General features: G+C 42.4%; 1 protein-coding gene across 1 annotated transcript in view; it reads right to left on the bottom strand.

The window, feature by feature from the left end:
• The window catches only part of Glis3 (GLIS family zinc finger 3), a 398,320-nt gene that overhangs the window by 242,517 nt on the left and 130,219 nt on the right, over positions 1-25,584 (bottom strand). The window contains exon 3 of the mRNA XM_028764109.1: positions 23,720-24,833. Within this exon, the coding sequence (XP_028619942.1) occupies positions 23,720-24,833 (1,114 nt within the window). The remainder of the gene's footprint in view (positions 1-23,719; positions 24,834-25,584) is intronic.

Genomic DNA, 25,584 nt, shown 5'->3' with positions numbered 1-25,584 from the left:
CAAGTTCCCATTGTCCTCCTCATCCTCCAGAAAGCATCTATCTGCCTTCCTCTCAGGGCTACCTTCTGGCTGGTTATCCCCAACAGATTCACCCCTATGTGAAAAAGCTCACCACAAACCAAGGTGCCTGTAGGTCCAACTCTGACCCGGTACTGTGACTGACTGGCACACCAATAGCATCTCCACCAATCAGCTGGGAGTCTTGTTCCTGAGGATGTGAAACACTTTCCATTCGAATTTTAGTCCATTAACCTCAAAGATGCATCCCTTAGTCATGTCAGGTCAAGCTGACTGGAAAGCCTTGTCAATATTTCAATATACCTGGGGCTTTACTTTATAAAATCCCATTCCCCAAACTGGGGAATTCTAGGCCATGTTTACTCAATAATTTGCTATTGACTAAACTATTCTGTGCAGTATTCCTTGTTTTCATCACTACTTCTGCCAACACCTGGGCTCTTGGTTAGATATAAGTGTTGCAATAAACAACTCTATGCAACCTAAACTCACAACCTAAAATCCCAACCTACAACACCAGATGATAAACAGGAAACCATGAAGAAGAATGTGGCAGGTAGAAGAATGGGCTGAGAAACAGAAAAGGTAGGATGGTTTGGATCTAAAATATCTGTCAAAAGCCCGTATGCAGAAGGCTAGCTGTCAGTCTGTGGCTCTGCAGGGAGAAGGCGGGAATTTTGTCAGGTAGAGCCTAGTGCAAGCAAGTCTGACCATTGGAAAGGTGTCCCTGAAAGGGATAGTGACATGCTGGCCTTTTTCTGTTTTACTTTTCATCCAAGACAAGGTCAACATCTGTCACACTCTCTGCCATGATGCCTGCTTTCACAGACCCAATGGAAATGGATCCAACTGATCATAGGCTGAACCCTCTAAAATAAGGAGCCAAACTACGTCTGTATCTCTGGCATTTTGTCACAATGATAAGAAACTATTCCAAGATAGGTCATCAGATTCTTAAATAGGTGAGTGCCTCTTACCTACTGTGTTAGCAAGCATGATCAGATGTGTGCGTGTGTGTGCGTGTGCACATGTGCACACGCGCACGTGCATATGCTATACTAATGGGGTGCAGGAGGAACTTATATTCTCATTGAACATGCATTCCATGTGATCTCCCCATAGAAGAGAAATCTGCCGATATTCATCCAGTTTTAAATGAACACGTGCGTGGAGCAAGACATACTCTACTTCTGAGCATCAACCTTGTAGCTGGGTGCCATGTCATGCTACACAGAGAGACACTCAAATTCTGAGCAGTCCCAAATTTCAAGAAGGTATAAATGAAAAGAACTCATGACAAAAACAGAAAGTTGCATTTCTCCAACTCTGTCTTAATGAATACAAGGCTGGGAATATTTACCCACAAACACAAATCCTTCAGTGGCAAGAAGTCAGTCAACGTATTTCAAGAGTGGCTGCTAGGTTTTATGGGATTTAAGAGTGAAGATTACTGGATCATGGGTCATACGATAGGGTCAAGAGAAAGGTCAGAATTTGAGAAAGAGACTTAAAGGAACCTAGTCTCTCTCTACCAACAGCCTTGCTCTCTAGAAGACAGTCATTCACTCCTTTGGTTTTCCTCACCCTTGATGGTAAGAGAGCCATCAAAAGCTCCCCTCACACCTAACTATCTATCTATGCTACAGCAAACCTGAGCTAACCATCACGCGGCCCACACAAAAGGAACGAGGCCACTGACAGGAAGGAAATATGCCACTAAGCACTCAGTCACTGTTCAGTGACAACCCCAGCAACAACTGCACAGGACAGCCAGCGCCATCTCCTCTCCTCAGTATAAGAACCCACGCTTCAGGAGTGAAGTAGTTTTCCCCGTATCAACGAAAGCAAACCTAACCAGCTCCAAATCTGGCTCTTTTGCTCGATTTATTTCATAGCCAGCAACCCAGGCTGAAAAGTTATTCTCCATTTTCTCATGAACTTTTTGTTTAACCATGATGTATCTGAACACAAAACAGTAGAATGTTTTAAAGGAAAATATGGAAGAAAAACAAAAGTTAAGTCTGTTGATTAAAGGATTAGATAGATGGTTTCTTAATACTTTTATCTGAATCATCAAAAGGAACTTAAAATCTGTGGTTTTACATAAAACTAAAATAATCAGATGATTTTCTGTTAATTAACTCTATTTAGATGGAGGTAAATATACGTGTTTGGTTCCTCTTCCCTACCAGCTGTTAGAGACATAGACGGAATCACTCCCACACCTAGTCCAAAAATAGTTTCAACTGAAAGGCTATTTGTATTGTTAACTCATACCACATACAAAAGTTAACACATTCATTCTATGAATAAGTCCGGGACTCAAGTTCTCAATGGCCCTCTCTTTAATTCAGTAACCATTTTCGAGCAGTGGGGCTTGGCTCAGGAAACTGACTCTTATTTAAAGTTGGTGGGTGAGGGCAAGCTAAACATCACCTTTTCTCTGCAGGTATTTACAGAGAAGGGCTCTTCCCTCCCCAAGTTTAGAAAAGTTGATATGATCTAGTCTTCCAAGCATAAGCTGTGGGGATGAGGAGAGCAGCTTGTGAACTAACCCAGACAATGAAACAAAGAGTGGAGTAAGTTAGGAGAACACACTCCCCACTCCACTGAAAGACTTCTTAGACCTCTGGGTTTGGAAAGTGTACCTCTCCAAATTGTTAGAGGCAGGAGCATCCTGCTGAATTTCATGTCACCTGACGCTGCTTGGATAGAAGAGTGTCTCTTCCAGAAGTTAAGAGACTCAAAGAAAAGTTCTTCCAGAGCTGGGAGGTGGGTGGGCCTGCTGAGTGAAGATGGGCGATAGAATTCTGGAAGACAGAATAGGGGAAATGCAGGTCTCCAGGAAACCCTGGGCCCTAACGGGAGTAAAAGGAGTCAGCTAGCCTGATGTTCTGTTCTGCTTCCCTACTGAGGTTGTATACTCATACTGAGGCTGTATCTTCATACTCCATAGAAGGCAGAGAGAGGAAGAGGCTTACTTTATGGCCACCTCCACTAGCTCCCCTTTATGGTGGAACTTTTTGACTAAAGCATTTGCCACAGGTGTACACTATGCAGCTGTTGGTGAATGTGAAACACCATGATCAATGTCATCAATATGATCTTTCTCTTTGTCTATTGACTGTGGTCAGCATGAGCATTTTATTGGGACGATGTCCCAAGAACCCTAAATCACAGCCATCAGGCTTACTACTCGGTTAAGAGAGACACATAAACATACTCTCAAGCTGTAAAGCCCATTCCTGGGCTCCCCTTCTGTTCCAGTGGCTTACTTGGGTGTTTGTAGTATCATCCTTATTGATGTGTGTATGTCAGAAATAGTCCCTAACTCTTGAGAAGCCAGGTCTCGGCACCACAGTTGAAAGGCCCATGGATTCTGCCACCCAAGAGGACTGTGAATAATTTAAGAACAGCTTCTGCAGGTCAGAAACATGAAAATAAAAACAAGTGTCATTCTCTCAGCCCTCCGTTTCTCACTGATGTTAAGGAGGACCCCATACGCAAAACACAGTAATGCAGTTTTACTCCGATGCTAACTCCTTTATGAAAATCTGGGTAATGACTGCCTTTAAAACTCTGCAGCACCACGGAGCCTCTTGCCATTTCACTGACCTTGGGATATTCCTAATGACCTGTCCCTCTGTGACAAGAATGACTAACAGGGACAAGGAGAGTTCACTAGGAATAATGAATAGAGGGACGGAAGATAAAAGATAGAGAAGGAACACCACTAACACTCCCCATGAGCAAGATCAATAAGCAGTGTGACAGACATGTAACACATCACCGTATCGAGCAATCCTCACCCCTGAATGAAGCAACCCACATACAGCTCAACTGGCTGCCGAACCCAGTAAACGAATTCCCGAGAGTAACTGCATGCGAACTGAGCTCTGTAGCATTTCCTTCCTTCCAACGGTAAACTGTACATCATGGCGGTAGAACAAGGCTCTAAATCCAGTCTGTTCTATTTATTTAAATATGCTCTCCCACCGACCGCTGAAGCATCCACCTTCATCTTTCTATTCGCTTTGTATAGTTAAGAGTTACAATCAAAGTTGGGATACAAAATTCCAGGGATCATGACTTAAATACAGACAGCTTCATGAATTCATTTGTCTGTAAGCTCACCCACACATGTCCCCAGATTAGCAGGCATATATTGCCAAAAGCATTGGAAAACTCCCGTGTAAAACTCAGCATGTTCAGGTCAGAATGTGCTAATCCACAAGTTTGCGGGAACTGATGTTCCAGAACACACACTTTAAGACCACCTGAAACCCTGATGTTCTGCAGATCAGAACTTGACTCCAGTAGACATCTAGTTCACCCTACTCTGACCCACAGTCTAAGGAAGGATGTACAGATGACACTGTCCTGACATCTGGGGCACAAAGGGACAGGTGAAGATTTGTGTTGCTAAATCCTGTGGGATGCTATCGATCTGCTGGACCAATGCTGGGCCCTGGTTTTGATTTCACTGTGTTTGCCAGATGCATGTTCTGCCTGACTATCCAGCATTTAACTATGTTTGATCACTTCCTTTTCCTCCAAGAACAGCTCAGTGGCTTCTGCTGCCTTTGAGACTAAAGCCAGAACCCTGCAATGCTGATTCTGCTGTCACAGAGGCAAAAGTGAAAGCAGAAACAGTACCTGAAGGGGCTGGGACCAGGAGACTGGGGCAGAGGAAGTTGAAAGAGCAGTCTCCCCATCCACGGTTTCACATCCCACAGCCTCAGAAATCGCAGTCAATTGGTGCGAGTGTGGCTCAGCAATGCTTCTTCTGACACATTGTAGGATTAGCCATAGCATGATGGAATAACGCTTATGCCATCTTTCTCTTTTTCATCAGACAGACACTGGCTCATCTCACACTGTCATGGTGAAATAGGTAAACAGAGTTCAATAGCTTTCCTTTGGACACAGTTCTCTTTCTGAGAAAGAGACAGCATTCATAAGTCTTTCATTACATTATATCCTTTTTAACTGCCCTCTTTTAGTACATCCTCATTAACCCTTTACTATACTTAATGCAGGAAATGAAATTTACCCTCGGCACATGTATATAGGGAAAAGCATAGGGTGTACAGAAGTTGATCCTGTCCACAACGATTCAGGCATTCAATACCCAATCTTGGGATGTATTCCCTGGAAGAAAAGGAAACTACTGCATTACTTTCCTACTCATGCTGTGCTAAGCTTCACACACTGAATGAGCTTAAAATAAGAAAATTTACTGCATTGGAGTTCTGCACAATCAAAGCCCAACTTAAAGGTATAGACATGCAAGCTGTAAGGGGAAAACTTGTCCTGTGCCTCTGGCTTCCAACAGTGTGTTCCCGTGCTGCTGTCGGTCAAAGGGAAGCACCATGAACAGTACTTCTGGCCATCTTTGATCAACAGATACTTCTCTGCCTCCATCCCCACTAGGTCAAGGAACCTCCATCTCTCCATGTCATTCATTGTCCCAGGGAACATCTATCTCTGGATCCCATGGCTGCTACTTTTTGAAGATATATGTTGTACTGGATTAAGAGCTACATTCTATTTCGGGGAAAAAAAACTGTTCCAAAATGTGACCAAAATGTGACATTATGAGGTACCTGGAGTGAGGGCCCCAATGTATCTTTTGGAAGACACACAATTCAACTCAGCAACAGAATCCCACCGAATGACAGAGTTTGACTTTCTAAGTCCTTTTACTAAAACTTAATTGGTTTTGATTTCTGTTTTGTAGGACATAAAATATTCCCTATAAATATACACAAAAATATATGTAAAATGAGATCAGCACTATATGGACGTATTAATCTTATTTCACTGGGAATTTAAACTGCTTAAATTTCATTCACACCTTTAAACTCCTCAAATTTTTGAGTGAAAATGGTAATATTATTAATAGTACAGCATCAAATACTCACATAATTTCATAACTTAAGCAATTTCCTCACATAAATTTGCTGAGCCTCAGTTTATCAGTCTGTAAAGTAGAAACAATCAGACTGCTCACTGACTTCTATATTGGATCTTGCAAGAATTAAAGTATGTATGTCAGAAAGATGTTTTGAAGAAATAAGGTTGGTGAAAAGTCTTGGTATTGTTTTAGGTAACTTTCCTTCTGGTCCATATTGGTAACAGAGTTCCTGAGATAGGGGCGGAACAGAAAAAAATGTATGAGAAGGCAGGGCTTACACCAGCAGCTCACATCTGCTCAGTTTTAACCAGCCTTGTTCCCTGATGGGCTGAAATGCTTCTTACATAAATTCTGAGGGTATAAAAGTAATCACCTGTGGCAAGAAGACAGATACCTTCTGGACCATGAAACAGTAGAGCAGAGAATTCTGTCCTGGTTCCATTTTTAATGGATGTATGCAATAAAAAAATATTTTGTAAAAATACCTTCATAATTAGAGAATATTAAAAATCTCACTTCTAATACTAGTCGGCAATACAATTCAGAGATGTATAAGGTTTTTTTTAGGTATAAAGGAATTTCTCTACAGTAACCCAACTCAAAAGAAGACATACTCCCATGGCCCCATTGCTATAAACAAGATGAAATGACTCTGTTGAATGCTGAGGTCTTCCCTTAGCCAAAGCTGTAAAGCCGGAGGAAACCTTTCTTCTGCGTTTAGGAGGGCTGCGCAGCTATTTCTATAAGCGGCAGTAAAAAGTTATATAGTGTTTGAGGTGGGGCCAGGTCCTGTGAGTTTCCAGCACAGAGAGTCATTTTACTCAGCACTGGCAACAAAGCTGCCTCCCCAGGATGGAGCTCCATGAGTCCTGGGAACTGTGCCCCTTTTAGGGCCCCGTAGTTCACACCACCAGTGGGGATGCAAAATAAATGCTTCCCTTAAATCCAGGCAATATACTAGGCCCGGGGTTGGGGTGGGGAGCTCAAATGCGGATGTTAGAAGCAGCTGCGTACAGAATTTGGTGAATATGCCTCACTGTAACTTTATGGGAGGTTGTTTGGAAAAGACACTGGTTGAAAAGTATAATCCTGGGTCCCAGTTCATAGTCAAATACTTTCTAGCTAGTAACCTGAGGGAAAAATATCCCAAGAGCTGCCCCCAAATTTTAAAATGAAAACAAACATTCCCACCAGCTTCCTTCACCATTGTGGGAAGGTGGTGATTGTGTGCCTGGGACTGGGCTGTAAACCTAAGACAAGGAGGATGGTACTATCTCCAGCAGATCAGAGTTTTCCCACAGTCTTTCTCAGACCACAAACACAGTTTAACTCTCCTGTCCAAAGCAAAGGTCCTAATATAGCTGTTGTCACTTAATTTTCTTCTGTCATGGGCAGGATAGGATGTTTATTGCTCTATATAAGCCATATAAAACTGTTCTTGTGTGTCAATGTGCCCAGTTACTATTAAGTGTCTCAAAATGCAGTCTTACCTGGAGTCTGCTGTTTGGAGCAAGTCAGCTAAACAATCGTTGAAGTTAGGAATTCTTACTAGGAATTATTATTAGAAGTGTAACAAATGTAGCTACTGATAATTATACTACTATGTTTCTGATTGCGATCTGGAAAGCTGCTTGTTAAATTGCTTACACTCGGCTTAATTTTTTAATGTGTTTAATTTTGCAAGTACTATTAGCTTTGACACGGTGATAGATAGAAAGTCCTGTTTAGCTTTTCTGAATAGAGTTGGATCACAGCAGAACAAAGGGCCCTTCCCAACTAATGAACCATACACAGGACGGCCATGGGCTCAAAAAGTGGAACCTTTCCCTGAGTTGCTCCAGAAGGAAGCATGAACTGGGCCCTACGTTTCCAGAAACAAGAGACAGGGCAATCACAGACACATGCAGTAAACTTGCAAATTTGGGTCTCTAAGTTCTGTAAATTATGGTTTCCTCATGAATGTTCAAAGCTGATAATGATTGATAATAATTGTTTGTCATCTAAGGATAAAATGTGCTGGCTTTCAAATATTGTACTAAGTATGCCTTGTGAGTACCCCCAGAAGCAAATTCTAGGCCTGAGGATGAATCTCAGCAGCAAAGTACCTGCATAATACATATAACGTCATGAGTCCAATCCCCCACACTACAAAAAAGAAAAGAAAGAAAAAGAGGATAATTGTAGATATGGTGATTGCTCTAGGACAGCGAACCAAGCCTCCATTGACTTCAGAACTTCCTATGTAAAGGAAACAGCACTGTCAATGGGTGCTTGGAACAGAGTACAGTGTCTTCCATCCACAATCCTGGAAGGATAAAGGATTATTTCCTGCAGCTAGCCATCAGATGTTGTGGAGGTCATGGTCAAGGTCCTTAATGAATCAAGGAAGTGGGGGAGTTATCATCTCACAGTCAAGGGAGATTGTTTTTTTAAGCCAAGGATGTTGCATTTCAGGCACTGGGAGGGATTTCCAAGCAACAGGTCCATCGCTACATGAATACATCTGTCTGACTCAGTCTTCCCTAACGTAGTGCTTTCAACTAGAAGTCATACATCCCACCACCATACAGAAACACCTATATACATATCTATGTGACATCTGTTGTGGAGGGGTATCTACTGGACAGATAAAAGGGATGTAGCTAAACAGTCTCTAATACCCAAGAGAGCCCTTTCCCAAGAAAAAGTAACCAGTCTAAACGCCCAAATCAGTAGTCCTATGGTTATGATGCCCTGACCCACCTAGTTGGATCATATATCCTTAAAAAAAAATAAAATGTGTCAACCAGTCCCCACATACACCTAAACTTCCAATACTATAAACTTAAAACTGCACGCCACCATCCGGAAGCATCAAACATGCTTTCCTTTACAGCTCCCCATGGGAACCAGTGCTCTTAAGTACTTCTGCAACCTCCGTTTTCCTCCGTGCTGTCCTCTCAAGAGCTCTGCACAGAGAGAAAAGACAAAGGAATGAGTTGGTGCTGGGAAGGCAGGGGGAGATGGGGAGGCAGCACAAGGGGAAAATAAATATAAAAAGAAACACAAGAGCTTTAGCCTTTCTTTGGATGTAGACATGACATAACAATCAAACAAAAGAGGCATCCAGCTGGAGCCAGCCACATTTATTGCCATACACAAGCACATCATAAACTTCTGAAAAGCGAGAATGTAAGGTCTTGTTCTCTCACTGTCATATTCCACAGTAAACAAATCCAACACATGGTACACAAAAGGGTTTTCATTAAGCTGTGTCCATAGTGAGAAGAAACAAAATTAGATGATCTTAAAACTAATATAATTTCCTCAGGTCCACAGGGATTCTCTGTGACAGCAACACAAAAGCCCTTCCTAAATACTTAAGACTGTGACCCTGATAATAGTATGTAAGACAGTCCTGCATGGACCTTCATCTGTATGCCCCCTGGAAGAGTAGCCAGTAAAGTACCTGAGAACACCCATTCTAGAACACAACAGCATAAAATTTACCAAGATTAATTTATTAAAATGCACCATCCTGAGATTTAACTTTTGGGAAGATAAAACAAACAAACAAAAAAACCTGTTTAAAATGCCCTCAACATGTATGAGTCTGGACTCCTTGCCACTCTGATGCCAGTGTGAGGTATCACCACTTTTCAGTAGGCTTACACAGTAGGTGCTACTAGAGGAACTAAGCTATATGCCCTCCAACTCCAAGAGCTGATGACCATGATGAATTTCTTTTCTTAGCATATGTATCCCTTGCTTTGTCTGTGGGCCTCCTGGTCTAGAAGCACAAAGGCAGGTATTTCCACGGGAGACTAATTCAGAAAACCTTTTTCATTCCAAGCTCTCTTCCCATCATTCACCCCTCAAAACTCTCCTAGATGCATTCAGAGACAAGGTGGGGTTAGGAAACACAACAGTCCTGGGCAAAGCAGCTACAAGGTATGTGGTAATGAGGAATTCCCTTCTCTCCTGACTCTTTTCTCTTTCAGAGCCTGCTACAGAAAGCAGAACAGAGACAAGTTCATTATCACTCTGCTTCTTAATTCCCTAGAAATTATTCAGCCAATCTCCTAACTTTACATGCTAAATACACAAAGGTGACTGCCACATCATCCCAGCCAAGACTTTACTGAATTCCAGACTTACCATCTAAATGTCTAAATGACTCCTTAACAAGTCCAAATCCAAACTGTGTCCTTCCCAACTCTACCAGAACCATCTCCACGTCAGTTAAAGGGAGCGTCCAGGCTTCCAGACACATAAGCTAAAGCTGAGACTCACCTCTGGTTATTTCCAGCTCAAAGAACCCATAGCCAACCTTCAGAAAATGCTGTCCTATCTAGCCATAGGATCATATTTCTCCCAACTTCTACTGTTAGACATAGTAAGACAATCAGACAGAAGGAGGCTACTGCTGTAATCCTACTCCTGAAGGTTTAGATTCCCACTTTGACTCCTTTGTCCTCAATCTTCTCTCTACACAGCACTCAGGGTTTCCAGGACAAATCAGATCCTAACATTCTTCCACTCAAAGCCATCCTTCCCTGGCTCTGCAAGGCCCTAAACAGTCTGGTCCTCAGAGTTCCCTAACTCCATCTTCTCTTTCCTTTGTTCAATCTTTTCAGGCCACTCCTTCATGTATCTACAACTCACAGGCCAAAATCCCTCTCCTCAAAGTAGAAGTGTCTTCTCTTTATTTCTATGTTGCTCACTACCCTTCTCTTCAGGGTGTAAGTTCAAAAAAGATAGAGAACTTGGGGTTGGCTCCATTCTGCCTATTCTATTCCCACTGCTCAGTGAGTGACCGGCAGCAATGCTTGCTCCATGGAAGAGTGAAGCAGACAATGAACATAGTCTTTATTCTGTTTTGCATCTAAGGGTCACTTTCTGAGACCACAGAGGGCATGTACACCTATAATTAGATGAACAACTCACCATTACATAAACCAGATATTTAAATATTTAAGAGACTTAAGTGAAGCAATTATGCAAGTACTCTTTGCTTTTTTCCCCCCATCATCGTAGATTTCTTTGTGTTTCCTTTCTGCTTTTGAATTGTGGATCACACTTCCTTTTGTAGAAGTGAAGAAGGAAACAAAACAACGTGATTTAGTGATGGTCAGTGGAATGCTTTGTTCTGTGTAAGAAATGCATGAATTCTGTATTTATGAGTTTGAAACTGGACCCCATTGCAGACACCTTCAATTAAGCCTATTCTAATCTCAGTCAAGAGAGACTCTAACTTCAGAATTTCACTCCCTGGCACAGCTGTTTGATAAGTATAGCAGGAGCCCATCAAGACACTTGGCAGTACCATTCCTTTGGGATACAATGATTTTTTTTTGGCAATCCCCATTACTCACTGATGGTAATTAGCAAGGCAATCTTTGGAGGAAATATACAATCAGCCAACTAAAAATGCCTTTTATGGAACTCTTTGAAAATAAATCATTGACAGTACAAATGGTCAATATGTACTCTTAATTCAGAACTAAATTGCCCATTGATTCACCAGGATCTATGTTCTTGACCCTATGGTCTAGAAATGCATTTTTTTCTTAAGTTCTGAATTCAAGAAAAGTGAGGGTGGCACAGTTGTTGATTTTGATTTAACACCTCAATCGAGTGAGCAATTAGAGTGATTTCTCCATTATTTGCTCGGATTGTACAGTGCCTTCCTTGACTGGTTCCATCATAAAGACCCCATTCTGTGGACACAGCATAAAATCAGGGTCACAATCTAAATGCGACCTTCCAGGAACACACAATGGAACAGGATCAGGCTGACCCAGACAACCAGAGACGCTGGAGTCCTCACCAGCAGTGGGTCAGTACACTAGGCTGCTATGGGAAATGCTTGCTACCAGGAGGAAACAGCTTCAGTACACTCGGACTTTGCCCCAAGAATGCCAGTGCTTCCCGACTCTACCCAAGATGCAGCTCCAGGCTTTCAGAAACAGACCCTGTTTTGCTTCTACTGCACTTTTACAACAACTGTATCCAGCACACCTCCCACTAACACCTTAGACAAGTTTCGACAAGTACAGCTGAATCACTTGAGATGGGCCAAAAGGTCAGGGCCCTGAAACTTTGTCAGCACGATGATCTAAAGCCACTGGAAAGCACTCCATGCATCTGAGAGAGCAGGCCGGCGTTCCACCACACAAAAGCAGCTTTGTTTCTGCGTATGTGACGCCTCTTAATTAGAATCAATGATTTTTTTTTTATTGTCGATAAGCCTGTTTGCCTAGCTCCGTTTTCCTAAAACACTTTAAACATTTCTAAGAAGGGTGAATGTCAGCGGAACACTGAGATAGGCCTTGAACCAGGGCTGTGGTTTTGCATGATGTTTACAATTTGTCATCTGTAGGGATAATTTTGCAAGTTTAAACACTCTAAAAGGACGTATTATAAAGAGTCAAGCAATTTCGTTTTGTTTGAATATATTGATGGAAATGAACCAAAAGTGCCCATAGAGGTACACTGCCATTCTTTCCTTGAGTATGTGCCAGTTCATGACTGAAAACAAGCGTTCAGAGAACCTAAGAACATTTATGACCACACTGACTGTATCAAACAGGCTACTTTATAAACAGATGGGAAATACTGTGTTTCAGGGCCTTGGCAAAGTAGCTGCAACACCCAAATTTCTTTGCTCGATGGTGAATGTCTTGGTGATTCATCTGTGATCTTGCCCTAGATAATGACCAGATATTCCTAAAGGGTAAGTGCCTGTGGGACAGGAAAACACCACACAGCCTCAGGGGCTAGAAGATGATGATCAACCATAGATCATGCACCCAGAACGTGTAATTTGGATAAGGTGGGGGAAACTGAGTAATCCATTTGAGATAAGGAGAGTTTCCCAGAGGTGGTGACCATATGCCAATGGAATCTTTGGAAAGTAAAAAGAGGGAAAAGGGCAGTTGGGCTGGGAAAGACTTAGCAAATTGAAAAGCAAAATTTCAAGGCTAGCACTGATAAAACCTCCCTTAAAAACAAACAGACCAAACAGTGTAATGAGACGTGATCAGAACCCTCACAGGAAGCTCAGATATTGATAGTAAAATGATGGAAGTACCTCTTCTCTTCAAGAGGTCAGAAAAGGCCTGCACAGGGAGAGGAAATGGGGGTGCTTTGGCTCCCTGAACTGATATCTTCATCAATACTCCCAAGTTTGTTCCTGTGTCCATAGACTGACCCCACTCCCAGCCTCCCTTGCAGTTGTGCACCATGTTCCTGAGTCCTGCCCCATCATATGAAGGAAGAAAGGCATCAACTTGACAGGCAGTTGCTAATAATCATCATTAAAATCTCCTTCGTAGTGGGCTCAGGTTACCTCACTGATACTGAAGGATCCTGAGTTACTGTACAACTGCAAAAAAACTGTATTATAGCCTGAAAAACAAGTAAGCTTTTATTATACCAAGCCAGAGATCTGAAAATGTCTATGACAGTGTGTGATCATCGTAATATATTTTACAATACTACCCCCCCTCTTAGCTTTTGCCTTTCCAAATCACTGCCTAAGCATGATACAAATCCCTCCAGTCCCCTCCTCTCCCCAGTTACCTATCCCAAGCAGGCCTCAAACTCCCCAAACTTCTGCAGCAGCCTCAGAAGTACTAGGATTGCAGACGCGTGCATCACCACACCCAGCCCTCATCACATTCTTAAACAAGGTGATTTCAGAAACTGTCAAAAAAACACTGGGAAACTGGCCAATTCTCTTTCATAGCTTACCCAGAAAAAAAGCAAGGTGCTGCTACCCTGTGGAAGGTGAGGAGAACAAACTCTTCATTCCAAAAGTTAGGTCAAAATATTTTACTTATTTTTAATACATTATTGTGGAAAATGCCAAGTATCTACAGAAGTAGAAATAATAGACTAGCCGGGCGGTGGTGGCACACGCCTTTAATCCCAGCACTTGGGAGGCATAAGCAGGCGGATTTCTGAGTTCGAGGCCAGCCTGGTCTACAGAGTGAGTTCCAGGACAGACAGGGCTACACAGAGAAACCCTGTCTCGAAAGAAAAAAAAAAAGAAATAACAGACTAATGAACCTCAATGTATTTGGCAGCTAAGTTTCATATGCTCTGTGTGTGTGTGTGCGCACGTGTGTTGAGGTCTGTTACATATTAGTGAGTTATAGTAGGACCTAGGTGCATGGTAAATGGGTATATAGTAGAAGGAACAGATTCTGAATCTCAAGGCCCTCCGGTTATTTTTAAGAAGTGCTGTGAGGATTAAATTAACCTAACAGCTCATAACACAATCATTTTCTTTCCCCTCCATTTCCCTGGAGGAATTTTAGGTTGAAGGGAGAGGTTTAGTGTGTCCTTCCTTCCTTGTCAAAACTCAGTTCCCTCTGGGAAGGCCAACACTCTGAAACTTTCTCAGACACTTGCTGTTCTATGCATGTTATTTATCTTTCCATTACTTCCTGAAGTAAGTCTCAACTTTGTGCAGAGGACAAACAAGGGGCTGGGTAAAGAGGGCCTCGGAATGGCTCAGAGCCTCCCTCAAAGGGAGCCACTATGCATGAAAATGGGAATACATTTCTACTTTAGATTTTTTTTACAGCGGAATCCTCCATTTCCCCTTCTCTACAACTTCCTTCAAACCCCCATCTAGTTAGTTTCATCTAACCTTTTGCTGACAAGCTGCATATTGACTGGGAATGGACTGAGGAGGGTGTGGCCAAGGAGAACTCAGCATAGCAGCATTTCTTCTGGAGGGCACACTCAGCAGTCTGAGTTCCCAGAGAAATGCCATCAAACAAACATTCTAAAACACAGAAATTGTTCTGAATGATAAGCCTGAGAAGCTGCCCTTATGTTTAAGACCCACAGGGAGCACTCTCAATGTCTGCAACCCGCCATAGGCAAACGGCCTGGCCTTGGGTAACTCAACCAAGAAGGAAAGTGCAGCCAGTGCAGCCCCAGGAAGAAATCTACAGAGTGCTTTAGTCGACCATGGTCCTGGGCCTGAAAGGCTCACTAGGAAAAAAGAGTCATACTGAGAATAACTGATTTACTCTTTTCCTTCCCGCTAAACATCTTAAGCGTTTAGCTCTGTTCTCTATTAATTAGTGTGAGCTGGGAAAAAAAAAAACAAACATCCAAAATGAACCTCAGCAGTATCTGAAAAAGTCTAAGAGGCTGATGAGCTCAGCATAATGAGCACCAGGCCACAGCTTTGTTTAACAGTGCTTCGGTCTCTTTACAGATTATTAAAGGAAATATTTAACTAAAGGAAAGCTACTCATGCACAGGATAATGTACATGGCCTCTGTCCACATGTTAATCATTTTACATAATTGATCAAATAGTCCTGGTCTCCTTCTCTAGGCCTGCCCAGATTTTTAATTGTTTATCTTTAAAAGTCCACAACAGAAAAGCTTTTGCTGTCCCTTCTCACGTGGCTCCGTAGCTGTCCACACGGCAAGGGAAAAAAAATTGTGTGTTGCCAACAGGTTCATTGAGTGTGTACATGCACACGTGAAGCTGTTGGGCTCGTGCACACTTGTGCGCGTGCATGTGTAGGCCAGAGTTAGACATGAAAATCTTCCTCAATTCTCCCTGATTTTTAAGACAGTGTCTTGCTCACTGAATCTGAAGATCAGGATGAGCTGCAGGAATCTCTCTGTGACTTCCTCTGGGTGCCAAGATGAGAGAAATACACCACCACACCCAGGAGTTTATGTGGGAACTCAGGAGCTCCACTAGCACCACAAATTAGTGTGGAAAGTGTTTTGCCAACTAAGCCATTTACCTAGCCCATAGACTCACTGTAGGAAAGAATTAAACTGTAAACCTAAGGGATGGTGGAAAGGGCTGGAGTCAATGGTTCATTTCACATGCACCATAACAGAGTTGCTTCCTCAGTGAAGATAGTGCCTATGGGTTTTGCTGTTATTAACTAGATTTCCATTTATACTAACTGGGATTCTTGATTGTCCAAATTCTAATAATGTCCCGATTGGACACTAGACATCCTTTGGGAGTCCTTACAGCCTTCCACTCCACTGTTACCCAGTATCTAGATCTATCCAACTTTTTAGGGGTCATTTCTTTTAATGGGATATTGTTACACCTCCACTCGAATGGCCTCCTTCCTTTCTCTACAGGACACTGACTCTCCTTTCAGGATGCCACCCTCCCTTGTAAAGACAGCTGGGTCTCTACATGCAGAGCTGAAAGCCTCTCCCAATTTCCCAAGGAACGTTTCATCCCCAGCCCTCTGCTTTGTATTTGATATACTTGTGGGTCCTCCCTAGACTGTGAATTCCAGAAGAGAATATGTCATGTATTTATCTGTCTTCCGGGGTATGGTATACTTCATAATTTGCATTCAGTGATCAGGTAAGAAAAGGAATACTCATGGAGTTCACATGTCATTACAGATGCTACATGAAGCAGGGTTTCCATACCCTGGCTTACAAGAATATACCAATGAAATAGGACCAAGATCTATTACTCAGCACAATGCCCAGTCTTTTTATTTTCCAGCTTCTAAGTTATTTCTTAAATTAATCATCTTTAAAATGTCCTTAAAATTCTCCTAAAGAATTAGCTGTTCTCCCTACTGATGTCTATGACCCAAGAAAATAAAATATAAACACTGTGCTATCAGATAAAGCCAGTCTGGCTTCACTCCACTTTCTCACCCAAGTCTATGTGACTAATGACAGCTATTTAGGCTCCATAGTATTCATACAGGAAAAGGCCACCTGACTGCTCACAGGTAGTTAAGTGTGAAATCAGGCATGTCCAGCCCTGGTTCTGGGTTTTCCAGACACACATACACTGTCCAGGGTTAACTCATCCATTGTCCTATGATCATCTAGAAGATTTGACTCAGTTATTCCAGGAACTATTAACTGCATAGAAATAAAAATTTCCAAGTCTTTTGGTCTAGAACTTGAAGGACAGATCTCTGAGAGACCAAAAAAAATAAAAAATAAAAAATAAATCAAAGGCATTTTTGTTTGTCTGTGTGTATGTCTCTCCCCCCCACTCTCTGTGTGTGTGTGTGTGTGTGTGTGTGTGTGTGTGTGTGTGTGTGTTGTTTTATTCTACAGGATCTAGTTCTATCTGGACTTAAATATGTCAACGTGACCACTCAAAAAAGATGTAATTTAAAAATATTACAAAGGTCACTAAAGACCTTTCTAATAAATTGCCAAATAAATTTTCCACACTGTGGCAGTCTAAAAGAGCTAAGAAAAAATACATTTGTGAAACTATACATGAACAAAACTCAAAAGATTTGACATATACTCCAATAATCTAATCATTTGTGGAATGATTTGCATAATTCTAATTTTAAAAATGTTATTTAAGGGCATAAAATTAGAGATGAACCAGAAAATAAACGTGAACTAAAAGGAACATTAACTATCAAGTAGTTAATGATTTTGTTTAATGAAAAGGAATACTCAAATATTAACCTCTTACAGACACTCTCATTATCGACCATTTTTTATTATCTCGGAATCACGGAAAAATACATTTAAACCATGATTTTCTTCAAAACCTTTGCTGAGATCTGTTATGAATTTATTTTCAGAGCAAAGTTCGAGAAAGGTTAGTTCCCCAGGTAAAGTGGATTAAACGCTTTCTACAGAGAAATCAAATTAACCACTACCAAATGGCAGGTTTCCAGTCTTGGAATGTGAAATATGATTTGACAGACGCCATATAGACTGTGGTCAATTCCCCATCTGATGGTAACCTCTGTGGTTTCACTGTTCCCTCTTCTTAAGAGACTTGTAGTTTATGGTAACGTCTATGTTGAACAAGTATATACATAGATAAGTATGTTCGTACTTCCCTCATGTAAAAAAAATCACTGGAAAAAAATCTCAATATTTGATTGTACTGTTTGCAATCGTTGGAGTGTGCCTGATATTTGACAGACTGGTGCTTTGTGGGAAATGACTTGGAAGTTACAGTCTCTGATCTTTACCAGATGTTTTACTGGTGGTATTTCAGCCTCAAGAGACAAAGAGGATATTAATGTTAATTTTATTTATTTGATCATATCAGGCAGATTTTACAAAAAGGAAAATCCAGTATTTTTTTAACACACCAACTCTTCAGAAATGATCATAATAGCAAAACTGTTTTGAAGATAGGTTTTTATTTTTGTTTTGTTTTGGAGAAAAGTATTTGAAAAGGATCTACTCTCTCCTTTATAAATGGGAAATATATGACCAATTTCTCAGTGTCACTGTTAACTCAGGAAGGCAAGAAGATGACAGTGACAAGCCTGTAGCACAGAATAAGGCTCTTCTTAACTGCCTTTAACCCCTGGTAGAGAACAAAATGCTGTGAGTGTAGGCTGGACACTCATTTCAAAGCTGCTGCCCCACCCTGGGGCACTCTGATCCCGCATCACTCTCATTTCTCTGTGCTTTATTCGAAGAAACATGAGTATGCCCTGGTCATTATCAGATAACAATGTAAATGAGAATACACTCAGTACTAAACACAGCCTTTCCACTCTTGAACTCAAGTGACATGTTAGGCTCTGATCTAGAGAACTCAAGATCAGAACTTAGAAGCTTTGAGAGCCCTGATTCTCAGGCATGGCTACCCATTAGAACCGCCTACAGGAACTCTACCCAAACCTATTGTATCCCAGACTCTGGAGTAGAGGCCAAGTACTGGGGCTCTGAAAAGCACTCCAGGTGAGTCACTGTCAGGAAAGTGAGAGATGCTGTCCCAGAGACCCTAAGTGAGGAGCAGCTGAACAGTAACCTTGGAAAAATCACTTTGCTTCAGCTTTGCTCTCATCTGAAAAACGGTAGTGTGAAAAACACTGGCGTGTGTGCTAATAGATTTCCTACTGTATTAGGATAAAAATATGAAGCTGTGAAACATTTCAAGTAGTAGTAAGAGGATACCTAAGCCGCCTCGAGACACCTGCATCACCCCCAGGATGCCAGGCAGAAATAAGGTTTTACCATACTTTACTTCTTGTCTCAGAAAGTCAATAGGCAAATCCGCACATCCTATTTCTGCATATTTCTTTCCCCTCTAGAAATATCCCACTACCCTAAGATTGCTGGTTCCCATGCCCATAGGATTTGCTTGACCACATAATTGTTTATCTGAAAACCCTTTTAATTCTTTTGTGGGTTTCAGTGTACATAAATTGGATGATGCCACATTTTGCATGTAGCATCTTACTCAGTTTTGTGAGATTTACCATGTGGAGTGTATGTCACTAAACTCTTTCATAGTATTATATACGAGTAAACCATAGCAAATCGGTTTACCTTGTCTGTGGAAGTAGAGTTAATTACACTTTTATATAAATAAAACCACATATACAGTATGTATCTCGTCCCAGGTTTCCACGCTGCCACGTAAAGGAGTCTCTACGGGAGACACCTAGACAGGGATATGTTGAATACGTACATTTTCAAACTTACTGTGCATTCCCAAGTTTTTCTCCAAGATGCTTATACCAAGTTAATTCTCTAGAAAACAATAACACACACACACAGGGGTGGGGGGAGGGAGGGCGAGCATTCTCCATATTCTTATCAATACTTGGACTATGTATATTTACACATTGCTGCCTATACAAAGGTTTTGATGTGTTAAATAATAATTATAGTTAAATAACATTTTCCTAAGGTCCTCTCTTGTCATATAATTATGGTAATCACATCAATCCCAAATCTTATCAAAAATAACAAAATAAAGGTTGTGGAGGGAGAAAAAAAGTTTACAACGGATTTACTTTCCCTCAAAAAAATATCTTTTATGGCCAAAGCTGGCCCATGACCATACATCAGGCCATAAAAGAGGACTGGGGACATGGCCTCGGCTCTGTATTTATTTTCTTGTGCTCATAATCCAATGTTACTTAAAAAGCAAACTGCCCGATGTTCAAGCCAAAGCAAATACACTGGATTTTGCCAGGGAAAATGCCTGTGGAGAAATGAGTCAATTCATACAAAATTTAAAACTGTCTTTGGTCAGTGACATTTTCATGAAAATTTGTGGGTGGGTAAAAGTTTTGCAAAATTCTTTTTTGCTATTGGATTAAATTCATCCAGGAAAAATAAGCAAAACGTAAGTGGCAACCCACATCGCCTCTAATTCCTCCTTAACACTCCCTAACCCCCCAGCACAACTGCTTTCAATTGTGCAGGAAAATAGGCCGGATGGTTCTGGTCCTCAACAAACCTGGAACCTGGGCCCCTGCTCGTGGAACAGGCTGCTTCTCAGCATAAGCACTCAAGGCCTGAGCTTCCCACATCACTCAGAATACCTTCCAAGTCCCTCCTGGGAAAACACGACTGGGCACGGGGCACCCTTTAGCTCAACAGCCAAGAGACCTCCGAAGGGGAAAGCCTTTGACACGTTCTCCTGGAACCACAACTATGGGAACCTTTAGGAACAGTCTGTATACTTTGATGATTTGATACACTTTATGTTATCCCCCTAGGAACACAGAAGTGGGGGGGAGACAAACTCAAACTCTTACGAGTTGCTCTACATTGAAAATCAGGCACCCCCTCATCTCAGAAGACTTAACAAAACTTAGCTTAGTGACACTTAGGAATGGGCAACTGACTTACCAAGGACAGAGCTTCTCTGAAAGCAAGAAGGTAGAAACAGAGAGATGGGAACCTAGAAACCACTTTAGTTAGCAAACATCAATGAAAGGACATGGATACTTTCAAATACAGCCTTGCTACATTTTGGGTTCTGATTCATTTGAGATCTGCCTCTCCACCTGTTGAGGCTTTTGCTTTCCAAAACTTTGCCAATTTCTATAACTGTCCATTCCATGCAACCAGGACTTAAAGGACAGAAGGGAGTTTGTCTTTCCATAGAGGAGATCAGAACACAATCTGGAGAAAGGTGGGGCTGTTTGGATGAGAACAGGACCCATCCTTTTCTTTCCATAACAGAACCAAATCCTGAACTCAGAATCTTCCGCTGGTTGTGCTCTGAACCAGGTTCCAGGTTAGTCTGCAGCTCTGCAATGCTAGCAATGATTGATAAGGTGCATTCTCCATGGGGCAAAGGTAACGTGGCATGAGAGGAGGATTCCACAGTACCCTCTTCCTGTAAAACAGGCCTTAGCCCTGACACACCCTCCTTTTACCATAATTTTCAGAAGCTCTTTGTGTCCCATAGTCATGGTCACCAATCACATATCGGTCACCATTCAATTTCTTAGTTAAATAATCCCTGTAGGTGAGAACGATGACTAAGTCTGAGTATCATCCATTGAGGAGAAATAGAAATTAGACATACATAAAAGAACAACAGACTGGGCCTCAAAGTTCAAACTATCCCTAGGTTTTGTAGCCACCACAAAAAAACAAAGACCACTTCTCCAAAAGAACATAGTCATTTCACCTGGCACAGTTCAGGCTTTAAGTAAGCTTCCTGCGGATTTCAATGCAATGAAACTCTTCCCTGTCGGAAGCTGTGTGTGCCAGGATCCCGGGAGTTTCTGAAAACTCCCTTTGCAAAAGGCAGGAGAATGCACACTGAAGATGTCCATCCCCTTTCAGCACCATGCCTTCCTGTCCACAGACTGTGATTTGAGACGTCCACCAAAGTCTCCACAGCAAGGCAGCTTACTGCCAGTGGTCTACAGTCTCACATATCAAGCACATGACATAACAACATTAACAGTCTTCAGAAAATATAACTCATGACGTGTACGTTGATATAACAATGGATACCTTCCTGTTAAGAACATATACTCCCAGTGGAGGAATCACAGCATCAGTCACCCCTAAGAACCTTTGCTTTGTCTAAATGGATTTGCACACGTCGTGTGAGTGGTTTGCAATTCTAGTTTTGCTGTGCTATTGGATCAGCCATGCAAGTTGTGTAAATGTTCCACTTATCATTGAGGAGAGGATAGATTACGAGAGCACAGCTACCTCACCCGCCCGTCCTGAACGGCACAGTGAACAGCGGCACAGGCCTGCAAATGCTCACCGCTCAGCTATTCTGTCCCTCGACTATTTCTATTTTTAATATTCATCATGCACTTTAGCAAAAGTCAACTGTGCAAAGTTAAATGTCTTTGAAAACTCTGGGACCAGAGGTGAAAATGGGGAAATCCTTTTGCATAAAAATTAATTTTGAAATGCAAAAGAAACCGTATTTGTTTAATATAATTCTAACTTTAATGTTTATTTCAGTGAAGCCAAACCCGATGAACTATTTTCAGCCGGGGTTAGTCAGAACTAAAAGGTTGGACTGTTTGCCTTCAGAACCTGGGTGTTTCTCCTGCCTGCAGCAGGCCCCTGTGTTCCAAACAGAGTAAGTGGGACTGCCTTCCATCGCTCGTCTCACTCTGGCATTTTCTACACAGAACCCTACTGACAGAGCAAGGTCTGGCCTCCTGGAATGTAATTATTCTTTTCACTCAGAGAACCTGGCACTCTCACAATGCATCAGCTTCAGGTTTTCCTTAAGAAAAAACAAAATCACAACACAGGCATAATGTAATGACAAGTAATGAGATTTCATTCCACCGGAAACCTTACAGCTCTCTGGAAAACACCTACTCCACGGTGAAAGTGCCTCTAACTTCTGCATCCCGCTCTCACCTGCATGGCGTGCTTCTGCACGAATCAGAGCTCGACCTATCTACACTCAATCATCAGCACAGTCCACACGCTTTGTATCATAGCCTGCTGTAGTGATGGCACTGGCTGGGAGAATCACAGTCAAACTCAGTCCTTTCCAATCTGGTTTATATCCTTTGCTTATCGCTGATCTCCAGAACGCTCAATATTGAGGGAGCACACAGTTCTGACTCTGAAGAACTATTCCTGTCCGCCTAGACTAATAGAAAACATATGTTCTCCTCTCTTTTTGCAAGAGTTCCGTGAGCCCTCTCAGACTGTGCTAAAGTTATCTCTGTGATCCTGGGGGTGAAGTCCTGCCTGCAAGGCCTGAGGGTTTCTGTGAGGTGTGAAAGTATAGTGAAACCAATTAAGAAACATATTATTCAAAAACAGTCAGGTTTGCCAAGAAACAGAACCCGAGTTCTAGGATCAGTGTTGGGAAAGAGGAAGGCAGGAGAGAGAGCAAACCCCGTGTACTTCAACACCAAAGGCACACGATCGGCTAAGCTCATGCCTTATGCTTTTCCACAAAATCCTTTCCTCAAAATTACATGAGATCCCATGAGGCCCTGTTCCTGTGGGGTCCCCTTGGTGTTTCCTTGCTGACTGTAAATCATTAATGAGTCTCACAACCCTAGAAGGTACAATGTGCTAGCATGAGGGCGTATGCTGCAACAGTCTCAAGAATCAAATTCCTAAGTGGAGAATTCCTTTCTTAAATGTCAGTCGTGCCCCTAGACACCATGCCTCACCTAAATTTTCAGAGGTTTAAAAATATATATATTTACTTTGGAAAAGAGCAAAAGCTTGCTCGTGGCTCAGAGAATGGTTCCCTGCACTTGAACAGCCATGCCATCAAGAGAATACTGAGTCTGTGTCCCTCCCACACTCCCAGACTAAAGCAGACTGGCCTCCACTACCTTGGTGGCATAGGGCCTGAGCTAGATAGAATGGGAGAGAAACCAGCAGCCACCAGCTATCAAAGAAACCTGCCCCTTGCACCTGCCAGAGGAATGGCAAGAGACCTAATAGGCACCTTGACCACCACACATCCAAATCCCACAGAAACAGAAACTCTTACCTGCCTTCTTGGTCCTGTTTGATTAAACGCATGCATGACCGTAAGCTGGACCTTCAAGAAAGGTGGCCCAGGACCTTGGAAACGCCAACTCACCGTACACTTGTTGGGCTTTTCCCCGGAGTGGACCCTCATGTGGATCAGCAGTTTATATCGTGCGTTGAAAGGCTTGTATCTTCTAGGGCAGCCAGTCCAGAAGCATGTGAAGTCTTCCCCTTTGCGTTGGTCTATGTGGACCTTCTCGATGTGCCTCACCAGTTCCTCCTGCTGGTCATAAAGGGCACTGCAGTCTATCCAACGGCAGCAGTGCTTACCCCCTGAGTCTTCCATCTCTCCATCCTCTTCCAGACCAGCCTGGGCCAGGGACAGCGATTGGGTGTGAGGCAGGAGCTCTGGGTGATGAAGGTGTGGGTGGGCATGGTACGGGGGTGGGGGGCCCTGAGGCGGCGGAAGAGGGAGAGGTGGCGCGGAGGGCAGGTCCAAGGCACTAGTCGTAAACTCCTCTAGGCGCTCTGTTTTGAGCATGTTGGCTGTCTGGCCATCCTGGCCCGGTAGGCCGGGCTGCAACACCATGTTGTTTACAGGTCCAGGCTGCAGGCCACCATGTTCCAGTTGCTGCATGCGTTCGTACTCCAGTGTACCATCCTCTCCGTAGCCCGGCAGCGTATTTCCTCCACTGGCAACCAGCACGCCTTTCTGCCCGCTGGACACTGCACAAGACTGGGGGATGCAGCTGCCACGAACACCCAGGAAATGCCCATAGACCTCTGACTGTGGGGACATGTTGGCTGGGGAGGCTCTTGATCCGTTGATGTAGGCAACCAAGGATGTGGGTGAAGTACGGATGATAGTATTGAAGTCAATCCCGATGCCATCAGACAGTGGAGACAAGGACAAGGCTCTCTTCTTGGAGCGGGTGGAGTGGGACCTGGTTGCTGAGTGCCGAGGACTAGGGTAAGGAGAGTGGCTATTTTCCATGCCAAAAAGGTAGGGTGGCAACGAGTTAGAGACGCTGTTGCCAGACACTGGCGTGCCTGGAGGCAAGCTAAGAAGGTCCCCTAGGTCCATGGCATTCTGGGAGCTGTGGCTGGACGGAAGTGAAGGGAAAGCCCTGTAGCTCTGAGACCACTCTTGCTTCACACTCAAGGCTGACTGACTCTCGGTCAGACTCAAAGTCGTGGACACCAGAGACTCTTGCAAAATAACGGACCTGGGGCAGCAGCCAGAGAGAAGGAAGGAAAAAAAATTTCAGCAAGATGTGGATTGCCTAAGAGCTAAGAGAACACTGTATCAACAATCCCTTAAGTATTTCCCCTAATTACATTCTCCACTAAACACAAATTCTTGGACTATGATAGAATCCCAGGCTTTTAGTTCCAGGTAAATACCATTTTACCAAGCAAACAAGAAAAGCTAATGCTTACTAGAATAATGAAAGCTTTTGTTATAAATAGTACTAGTACTTTAATGAGAATAAATAGTCCTCATTTTATTTCAAAGTAATTTTTTCATACAAAAAGGGGGAAATTGAGGACTAGGGGAAAAAATATAAATGCTTGTTGTGGTAAACCAAATTAGCATTTATTAAGCACCTACTGTGTGCACGATGCTGTAGTAGATTTTGCAGGTCATACACTTCTGAACAGCAATAGTGTTCAATTAAAATCTACTTGGGAAGGTAACATAAACTTATGTTTTTTTCTTTTTTAAAGGAAGTTTTACAAGACAAATCTTGTGTTAGAAACTTACAAATACTGTTACAATTCAGTTTCACTGACACTGTCAAATTAGACAGTTTTAAAAAGGCAATTTACAATGCAAGTACTCATTCATTTCAAATGATACTAGAAAATGTATGAAAATGTAAAAATACAAAAAAAATCATGGGCACAAAGTAAAGTGTACACTTAGCTTGCTGGAAGCACAGAGTTCACTCTTTATCACACACACACAACTAGTCC

This window comes from Grammomys surdaster, unplaced genomic scaffold (genome assembly GCF_004785775.1).
Source record: "Grammomys surdaster isolate TR1022 unplaced genomic scaffold, NIH_TR_1.0 141, whole genome shotgun sequence".
Classification (NCBI taxonomy): Eukaryota; Metazoa; Chordata; class Mammalia; order Rodentia; family Muridae; genus Grammomys; species Grammomys surdaster.
The sequence above is the reverse complement of the archived record's forward strand: the minus strand, read 5'-3'. Positions and strand labels throughout refer to the sequence as shown.